Consider the following 10,811-nt stretch of genomic DNA (forward strand, 5'->3'; position numbering starts at 1 on the left):
ATTAGAGAAACTGAGGTAGGGCCAAATTGCCTTACAAAGTAGAAAGAATTTAGAGCTCTAGAAAAACAAGGCGCTGAGGAGGAACCTGGAGCATGCCGAAGGAGACTGGGAAGAAAAGTTTGGAACTGGAGGGTGGTGTAAAGAAGAGGTTTTTTGGATAGAGATATCATGCATTTGAAATGCAATGCAGTATATGATGGTTGTGATCTCCATCTCCTCGAACAATCTTTAGTAACATTTCTTGCATGGTAGGGATTGCACGATGTGACAAAGACTGATTGTACCTCAACAGAATCACCAAAGGGAGAAAAGCAGTTATCAAGGGGAACCCTGTAACTTTGCTTCAAGTTAAATACAATGACTGCACAGAAGATTGAAAAGAATTATAAAGATGGTTCAAGGACAGAAAGAAGCATTAAGCTGATATCATTAGTGAAGGACCCAGGTGATCCATGGAAAGGAGTGTGGAGGGAACTGTACTCTCTGTAGGCTGAACTGACTTGGGGAGCCTTAGGGAGAGAAATATTTGTATCAGATTTGAACTGCACAGATGGAAAGGGGAGAAGATATTGATGGGGCAGAAGCAAGAAGGCAGGAAATCAAAGCGATGTTTGAGTAACACTGTACTTGGCAATGGGCAGTGAAATCAGTAAGGAACTACAAGACAGAGCATGTACTTTTCCTCCTTCATCTTTTAATTGCTAAAATGCTTTTCTCTCTCCTTAATCTTTTCTGGGTCTTAGTTTCCTTAATGTTAAAGTCATATTTATAATCCCCAAATCACATTACTGCCTGACTCCAAGGACTAAAATATAGGTTGAAAAATAAAATTGTCAGTATTCAACCATTTTTGACATCCAAAAATGGCAATTACATGTGCATTCAACCAGAATTTAAAAACTTCATAGGCAGTGAAGCTCAAATGGAAGTAGTCTATGATTTTTCTAAAAGCAGACAGCGTAGCTTAGTGAGGATGTTCAAAACCTTGGCTCTGACATTGGACAAACCCAAGTTCAAATTCTGGATCTACCATCTAGCAATAGCAAGGTGGCCTTTAGTCATTTTAATGAACTTTTGTAAGGCTCAGGATCCTAATGAACCAAATGAAGATAATAACAGTACCTGTATCTCATTGAGTCACTCTGAGGGTAGAGATACAATATGAAAAAGGCTTCCTTCAGGGCCAGCATATAGAAGTATTCAATAAATATGCGATATTTAATTACTAATTCTGCATTAACTTTGTCTACTGAGGTCATTGTATCTTGTTGCTCATCTTTTCAACTTTTGATTATCTTCACCTGTCCCCTTTCACTGACCCTAATGTTATTCTCTCTTTGGCATGCTCATATATGAAGGTATATATTTTCTTTGTGGTAAAAATCCCTCGAATTCCCCCAAAAAACTGAACATACACTGTTTGGGGTGTGGGTATGGGATTTACTAAATCGAGGTAGAAAAATCTCCTCTTTGATACTCTCTCAACAACAGCTCCTTCTACATTATTACACATTCTGGAGGTTAAGCACTCCCTAGTTAGCATTTTCTATATGTTATCTTTTGATTCTCTGGCCATTTCATTGTTGAGGAAAAAGCCATATGTAGCTCTGTAGTGGACCCTGGGTTCAAAGCATGTCTGTCTGATGAGAGATGATGTCTCTTTCCTGAAGCCTGAATTTTAAAGATAATAGTCAACATCTGTTATGTTAAATAGGTTTCATTTCACTTGCCAAGTATCGTTGATTGGTTATTGGCTGCCAGGAGCATTGTGTTGAGGAGGATTCCAAGGCCAAGTCTGTACTCAGTGAAGATGTCACGATCAATTAATGATGTCTGCCAGAGGTGCAGCAAGGGGGTGGACAGGCTGGAAACATTCAAGTTGTTGATTCGTTGATCCTTGGTCTACAGGCTTAATCCACATGGTTCAGGCCAAGGAAATGGATCAAGCTGTTGCCCAGGACTTTCTGGTGTCTTCTTTTTCTTTACTCTCACAAATTTTCGTGAAATTTTCCAAACATTTAAGCACAAGTGTAAAGAGTCAACAAAATCCTGAGACCTCCAGAATAATCCCTCTGTCCCATCTGTGGAGTCTTTGGGAAACAGGAGGGATGAGACAGGAAGTTTGCTTTATTAGGTATTGCCACCTGGTCTGACTTTGTGATTGTCCTAAACTAGCTCATTTTGGCTGATAAAAAAAATAAACAAAAACGCTTCTTTTTTACAGGTGTAAAAACTAATTTAATTTCAAAATAGCTGTTAGTAAAGCAAGGTGAGAGGAGAGAATGCTCTTTTGGCAGAAGGCATTTAAATCTATTGCATATGGAGATTTTCAGAGTGCTAGACTTCTTTTTCTGAAATGGAAATGGCAAAGCAATGTCAGCTCAACTAGATGATGGTTTTAGCCAGCAGACACGAAGAAATTTGGTTAGGGACCAAAGTGGCTGACCCCAAAATTTCACGTATGTGTGTATGTATGTGTACATGTAGATTGTTTTCAAAGTTATTACTGTAAAGGTAATAAAAAGCAATATAACTATTTTATAACTCATTAGAGAAACAAGAAGAACCAAATAATCAGCAGTTTCATCACCCTAACACACAAGGTCTTAGCGATGTTGTCTTCCATTGGTATTGTATTTTCCTCATGGTTTTGATGATAGAAGATGGGTGATTGGGTGCCGTTTATTTTTCGCTTTGTTTTGCCTTGGTTTAAATTGGCAATCATTCACACTGTACTTTGGTGGACTTGTGCTTAAGAACCCACTCATTAACCAATCATTTTGTAATTTCTTTTATGTGGACTTTTATATTATTATCCTTTTTGGACTTCCCATTTAAAAATTCATTTTGCTGGACAGAATATTGACAGACAGCATACGTTTACTGTGCCCTTTTGGTATATATGTCTTTTGTATGTGACTTATCTTGGGGGAAATAAACCAAAGCAAAATATGAGCAGTAGTTGGTAATTTTAAAAGGAAAACCCTAGCATGAGAGAACTGGAAAGTGAATTTGACAGGTCATATAATCCATTCCTGAGCCCGAGGAACCCAAGAAAGGGAGACCCCACAAATTCTCTTTACAGCCCATTCCAATGTTTGGCACCTCTTACTGTCAGGGATTTCTTCCATATTTCAACTATATCCTTCATTTTCTTTTTTTGATATCATTCTTCTCGACCCAACATCCGGAAAGATCATTCCTTTGTTTCTGAGTTACCTTTTTGGGAAATAATACTATCTAAATTTCTCGTAAGCCAAGGATAACAAAGCACTTTCCTCTCCCACATCAGCTTGGGGAGGGGGGGGTTGGTGATGGCTGCCTGGAGAGACAGGTTTCCCCTCCCCCCCCCACCCTGATCCCCACTCCTGCCCCAGTAATGTGGGAAAGTGCATGGGCACCAATTAGTATCTTCCATGAGCAAGAGTTGGGGAATTAAGCACATGTCATAAGAATGCTCTGAAGCTTTTCTGTGAGGCCAGTTTTTTCCCCAGGAATTGGGGGTGATAAAGGACATACCGAACAAGGAGTAAAGGCAGAGGCACCTGCAGTCAGGGCAGCCTGGGGTGATGGTCCCCAGAGTACTGAGCAGGGTGGGAGAGGTTCCTCCCTGGGAACATTCACACTTCAGCGGCTGGCTCCTCTGGACCTCCAGGGAGTCCTGGGGAAGTTGAGGGCCCAAGGAGGGCCCGAGAGGAGCTTTTATAACAAAATATTCTCACTAGCAGAGCAGGAACAGTTCATACTTAGTATCAGCCCGTCCTGTGATCTCTTGACACCCACTCCAAGTTCTTGAGGCATAAAATCTAGGAGTGGGATAAGCCACAGGCCTCTCTGCCCAGTCCTTCTTTTTGGGTAAGTTTTTTTTTTTTTTAAAGATTTTATTTATTTATTTAACAGAGAGAGACATAGCGAGAGCAGGAACACAAGCAGGGGGAGTGGGAGAGGGAGAAGCAGGCTTCCCGCAGAGTGGGAAGCCCGATGTGGGACTCGATCCCAGGACCCTGGGATCATGACCTGAGCCGAAGGCAGACGCTCAACGACTGAGCCACCCAGGTGCCCATTTTTGGGTAAGTTTTTAAGCAACTTAGAAACTCATCTTCTCATTGTTTCTCCTTAAGAAATATTTCAATTGACCTGTGACCTAAGAAAAATCCCACTGTCAAAGAAACTCTGAAACGAGTCACAGTTAGAGGAGTAGATTCTGTAAAATGTTATAAACTATTAAAAAACGAACAAACCAACCCTGCTGAAGTCATTGGGTGGCTTGTGGAACACACACACACACACACACCAGAGGAGTCATCATTGATTTATCAGAGTCATTCAATTAAACAAACAAACCCAAAAGAGAGCTCCTCAAAGAAAATCATTTTACGGCACATCATGAAAAACCAAACCAAACCAAACTTGTCTCTGACTTTTTTTTTTTTAAATAAAAGGGCTGTTTAAAAAGATGACTGTGGAGTGTGTAGCACTTCTCCCCGATTTGCTGTGCATAAGTGCGTAAGTGTGAGTGATGCAGAGGTACTTGTTTATTATAGAACACATTTCAATGCAGTAATCATAAATATTGCTAAGGTTGTGCTCTGTTGAAATATGACCTACATACTCTTGATTGTTTGTGTTACGTGATTTGTCTGACACCCATTACATTCCGGGTAATAGCAGCCATTTTTTGCTCTGCACAGCAGGCTCTTTTGACAAAAGAAAATAGGCAGTAATAAAAAAGCTATAGTCTGAATTACATTCTGCACAGTGCTGCACTGCTGAGAGTTTGTGCAAGTGTGTTAACAATGCTCTGAACTGCCTCTTGTCAGCCTTCAGCCTGTAATGGCCATCTGTCCTCACATAAATCTGTCAAAATCTGCTAAGTTCAAGAGAGAGCATGGAATATACCTTGTACTGTCAACACCAAAATGTACACATTCCCCAGAAAATCAACACGCAGGAAATAATCCGGAGGTTATGGGAGGCATTAGCACTGTTGATTTAAGCTTGTGGGGTGAAATTGAGAGTCTGGCCATTAGAGGGAAGATGAGCAAAGGTAGCAGCATTAAGGAATTGAGTATTGACTGTCCTCCGAACGCCGGGGACTGAGTTCTGGCTGGGGGACGTGGGAGAGATCCAATTAGCTCAGGTGCAGCAAGGGGTCCCTGTCCCATCAGTGGCTCTTAAAAGTTTGACACTACATTAAAAAAAAAAAACAAAAAAAACACAAGTTCTTCTTACACTTTTGTTTTGCTTTTGCTTTCTTTGTTTTGCTTTGGGTCTCCACTCCATCTGGAAATAGATTTTCAATTAGGTGCTGGTGGTTCCATCCTTGAGATTTCTCCGTCTTGCTTGGAGGTATTCTCTGGATAAAGACATTTCAGTAAACAGTAAAAAGTTTAGGGAATTATCTGAATTGTTTTTCCCTTACCCATGTACTCACTAATCTTAAAATAACTTCAATCCATTAGGCAAGTATTATTTTTTTTTTTTAACAAAGCGTGCCAACAGAAATTTACAGCCCTGCTATTTTCACTCATAGGGTATATTTGGTTATCTCAGTGTTTCTGTAAATTTTAAGCACATGCGCAAGAACATGTACTTAACTTCAAGTTTTGAAGATTTGCCCATTTTTTAAAAGGGACCACGAAGTCCCTGATGTATCCGCATCTGGTGTATGATCCAGCACATAATAGGTGTTCAGTGAAATGTCTGTTCCCATTGCTACAGGCTGCCTAAGATGTGAAGAAGGTAAAAGGCTGGGCTTTTAACTAAAAAAAAAAAAAAAAACCCACCAAAAAACACGACAATCAGGGTGTCGCCACTCCCAATAGCAACTTGAGAATCAGTTATTTAAGTGATAATGAGCTTAGGTACTAGCACAAGGGTTTCAGATGTTCAAGACTAAAAAGAATTTCTATATTTAAAATCCCTAGATAGCTGAGCTATTTTTAGAACCAGTCTCTCTTTAATAGTGGCCTAATTTGGAGTTTCTGAAGTTTAGGGTTTCTTTTTATACGTCTAGAATGTCAGTCAAAATACATGTAACTGAGAACAAGGCGATGTGCGGCACGAACATGGCAGGACAGATGCTCTCCATATGTGGTCCACGAGCCACCTCATTAAAAATGTTTGACCAGCTTCCCAAGTTATTCTTGGGCCACTGAAATGTAAGGAGAATCTAGAAAAAAAATTTTTTTTAAAGATTTTATTTATTTATTTGACAAAGAGAGAGAGAGCGCGCTCACAAGCAGGGGGAGCAGGAGAGGGAGAGGAAGAAGCAGGCTCCCTGCTGAGCAGGGAGCCCAATGTGGGGCTCGATCCCGGGACCCCCGGGATCATGACCTGAGCCGAAGGCAGATGCTTAACTGACTGAGCCACCCAGGCGTTCCCTAGGGGAAAAAAAAAATAAATGAGTAAGAATTTTTGCAAAAATAAGCCCAGGCAACATTTGCACTAAGAGCATATAATCTATTTGGAGAGACAAGATAAAACATACATTCAAAAAGAGATGAGCAAGAATATATAGCATTATCCGATAAGTATCAAATGAATGATCCTGGCAGTAAATTATTAGGAAAGTAAAAACTACCCTAGTTTGGAAACCATGAAAAGATTTATGGAATTGGATTTTAGGATGTCGAATGTCCTTTTCCCCCAATCAAGGGCTATGTCATTTGGAATATTTGACTGTTATTTGCTCTGCAAAGAGAGATTATTCATCATTTCTTTGAGCATCTTAACCTCCTATGAGAAATATCTAAGAATCTGTCATTTCTTTGGGGGTGGGATTATTAGTATCTTTAAATTTGTTGTAATGGCAATTGAAGGTAGCATGCGGTAGAAATCAGTGTTATGACAGGGCAGTGCAAAAGGTAAAGGAGACGAGGGAAAAAAGAGAGAGAGAAAGGAGAAAGATTGATTATATAGGAATTTCTTAATGGAAGAAAAGACATACTTGTCCACGAAAGAGGGGACAAAAGGAGAGCCTGCCTCAGTGACACAGATGTTTCCTTCAATAATACGTCACCTCCCGGTTCTCTTCCAGCGAAGAGTGCCTGACTGCTAATCGAGGGAGCTTTGCTGGGACCCTGATGTGTCCCTTCACTTTGTGTTTATATTTCCCTGTCTTTCTGAACTTTTCTGGGATGGATTTCCAGAGTCAAATTACTTTGCATTTTTGTAGCTTTTCTCTCCTCATTTAAGGAGCATTAGCTATGCATAATAAAAATTGACAAATATTAGTTGTAAACTATTTTATTATAGAGGAAATATTAATATTAATTTCTCTCATCTCTTTATTGTAAAGTGAGAGAAAGAGGCAGTATCTTCCTGTTCATACCAAAATTTCAAGTGGCTTTCTGTGACCTACTTGGTTATGTGTGTGTGTATATACATACATACATACATATATATATATATACTTTTTTTTTTTCTCCTTACTCCAGCAAGGTTAGATTTCTCTGCCATTTCCTTGAAATGTGCAGTTGCCTTAAGTCTAACCCCAGGCTTGTTAGCAGACTTGAAGTTCTTTTCTGCTGAATAGCCTTCACCCATCCTCCTAAATAGAAAGTGTGTTGTAAACTCAAATATTCCCTTGTAAGCATAAAGTCATTTGAACTCCAGCCTGCCCTTCTTCAAAGTTCCTTGGACTCTGGAGCCACTTCCCAATTATTCTCCCTCGGTGTAAAGAGATGCGTAGAACTTTCTCCGGGGTAAAACATAGAGGAGGCAAACTGTAATTCACAGACTCTCCCATGACGGCATCTGATGGAATTTTTCTGCTCTTCCCTAGAAAAGGACGAAAGGCACCCACTGACGGGGTTTCGCTCGTCTCCCTTTTTTCCCCACGTTTTTAATGAGTTGGTTGCTGACGTGTGGATCTGTTGCAATCCCTCAGCCTCATCCCCCGCCCCGATGTTGTGCTCTAAATAAAATGGTCCACTGGTACTGCAATATTCAGTGTTCCTGTTCATTTAGGTTTCTGTTGCAGAACCATATTTTAGACAGAATGTATTAGTTATGCTTACAAGAAAGTATTATACCTACATTAGCCATGGTTTACCAAGTTAATGAACTGTGGAGACAATCACTGCCATCAACTTGCAGAGTTGTCTCGTTCCCTGCCTTGGTCTGTTGTGTTTTTCTGACCTTATCTTTGAAGTTGTCTCTGTCACTCTGACCCTGCCCCACATTTGCTATCATCCCATCTTTTTTTTTTCTTTTTCTTTGTCCTTTCATTTTTTTTTTTAAGTTGCCTAGTTCTTGGGCTCCAAGGGTAGATATCCTTGATCGGAGAACAACTTCTGAGCCACTCGTATGCTCCTCAGCCTTCTTTGCAGACAAATGCTACCAAAGCTACTCTGTGATTCCCCTGGGCCATGCTGTTAATTCTCCGTAAAGCAGACAGACGATGCCCTTGGAAATGTGAGCTTTGGTAATGCCTGGTGCCACGGAGGCCGGTAGGAGGCGTGAACGTTTTCTGGGAAGCGAGATCTGTTAGCATGGGCGTATAAAGCCAAAGCATCACGGATTTCCCTGCTGCCCGGAGGTAGTGGGGCATCCATCTTTTCTTGGGGACAGAGGCAGAGGGGGCGAAAGGCACTTTTTCAGGTCTTGTCATGAATTTCGTTTCCTTCTTTCTCACCCTTGTCTGAAATCCTGGAGAAGTTAGGGAACCATATCCTGGCATTTAACAGCATTATCTCCGTCTCTCTCCCCCCCCCCCCCCCCCCCGCGTTGTTGTTGTTTGTTTGTTTGTTTGTTTTTTCCCTTTTTGACCTTCAGGCCTAACTCCACCCACAACTCCTCCTCATAAAGCCAACCAAGATAATCCTTTCAGGACTTCTCCAAAGCTGAAGTCCTCTTGCAAGACTGTGGTATCTCCGCCGTCGAAGAAGCCCCGGAGCAGTGAGCCTTCTGGCGCCCCAGGCAGTAACTCCGCCAAGAAAGGGCCCGAGCAGTCTGAGTTGTACGCACAACTCAGCAAGACCTCCGTGCTCACCAGTGGTCACGAGGAAAGGAAGACCAAGCGGCCCAGTCTACGGCTGTTTGGTGACCATGACTATTGTCAGTCGATTAATTCCAAAACGGAAATACTCATTAATATATCACAGGAGCTCCAAGACTCTAGACCACTAGAATATAAAGATGCCTCCTCCGACTGGCAGGGGCAGATTTGTTCTTCCACAGATTCAGACCAGTGCTACCTGAGAGAGACTTCGGAGGCGGGCAAGCAGGTCTCTCCTTGCAGCACCAGGAAACAGCTCCAAGACCAGGAAATCCGAGCTGAGCTGAACAAGCACTTCGGTCATCCCAGTCAAGCTGTTTTTGACGACGAAGCAGACAAGACCAGTGAACTGAGGGACAGTGATTTCAGTAATGAACAATTCTCCAAACTACCTATGTTTATAAATTCAGGACTAGCCATGGATGGCCTATTTGATGACAGCGAAGATGAAAGTGATAAACTGAACTACCCTTGGGATGGCACGCAATCCTATTCATTGTTCGATGTGTCGCCTTCTTGCTCTTCTTTTAACTCTCCATGTAGAGATTCCGTGTCACCACCCAAATCCTTATTTGCTCAAAGACCCCAAAGGATGCGCTCTCGTTCAAGGTCCTTTTCTCGACACAGGTCGTGCTCCCGATCACCATATTCCAGGTCAAGATCAAGGTCCCCAGGCAGCAGATCGTCTTCAAGGTAAACCTTGTCAACGCCCACCCGAAGCGTAAGGTCCAAAAAAGCAAGCCTTCAAAAGCCACAGACAGCCCCAGCCCCTCTCACCAGGCCGTTCCCAGCGCCTCTGGAACTAGCCAGGTTGTCACACCGACATGCCTCCTCATCTTCTCTTAAATCTGTCAGCCTTGAGCACAAGTGCCTTGAGCCAGTCGGATCACAGAGAGCAATTTGTAAGAAACTTGCTCATCTAACTTTTTCCATTACCTGGAGAGCTGCCCTGTGCCAGGATAGTTGAGATCCGTGCAAGATAAAGCTGACAGTGTACCAGACTGGCACTCGGCGTTAACATCAATGAGAGAGGCTGGGAGAGAACACATCACTCCCAGACCTCTAAGCTGACTAGGTGATCACAAACTGTCACCGGGAAATCTCACCAGTAGCTAGGAGGAAAAAAAGCCACTTTACGACCCACGGTGTTTCCAAGGCATGCTCAGTTGGGCCGATAAAGCGGGGTTAAGTGGCAGTTGCAAATGCCCTTTTTGTTTTTCCTCTTGCTCGCAGATCTTGCTACTACTATGAGTCGAGCCACTGCAGACACCGCGCGCACCGAAATTCTCCTCTGTGCGCGAGATCACGTTCCAGGTCGCCCTACAGCCGTCGGCCCAGGTAAGGAGGCGGGTGGTTTTCCTTGCACTCCTCCTCTCCCCACTCCTCTAGATGACGAGTTAGCTCACACTCCGCCCCCTCCCCAGTTCGTGATTCATTGTGCTTGCCTAAACGGAGGCGGTTGACTTAATGATGAAGTTATGTTTCTCAGGTATGACAGCTACGAGGAATATCAGCATGAAAGGCTGAAGAGGGAAGAATACCGCAAAGAGTATGAGAAGCGGGAGTCTGAGAGGGCCAAACAAAGGGAGAGGCAGAGGCAGAAGGCAATTGTAAGCAGCTTGGAGCTCACTTTTGCTTTAAAGGAGGGTTTGTTTGTTTCTTTCTTTCTCTCTTTCTTTCTTCTTCCCTTCCCTCCCTCCGTCCCTCCCTCCCCCTCTCTCTCTTTTCCTTTCTCTTTCTTTCTTTTTCTTTCTTTCTTTCTTTCTTTCTTTCTTTCTTTCTTTCTTTCTTTCTTTCTTTCTTTCTTTCT

General features: G+C 42.4%; 1 protein-coding gene across 3 annotated transcripts in view; it reads left to right on the plus strand.

Moving 5' to 3' along the window:
* Positions 1–10,811, plus strand: part of PPARGC1A (PPARG coactivator 1 alpha) — a 297,681-nt gene that overhangs the window by 270,194 nt on the left and 16,676 nt on the right. For all 3 annotated transcript variants that reach the window (XM_021679404.1, XM_044912760.1, XM_021679405.1), the window contains exons 8-10: positions 8,779–9,694; positions 10,235–10,339; positions 10,491–10,611. In XM_021679404.1, coding sequence (XP_021535079.1) covers positions 8,779–9,694; positions 10,235–10,339; positions 10,491–10,611 — 1,142 coding nt within the window. The remainder of the gene's footprint in view (positions 1–8,778; positions 9,695–10,234; positions 10,340–10,490; positions 10,612–10,811) is intronic.

The sequence above is a fragment of the Neomonachus schauinslandi genome, chromosome 2, assembly GCF_002201575.2.
Source record: "Neomonachus schauinslandi chromosome 2, ASM220157v2, whole genome shotgun sequence".
NCBI classification, from domain to species: Eukaryota; Metazoa; Chordata; class Mammalia; order Carnivora; family Phocidae; genus Neomonachus; species Neomonachus schauinslandi.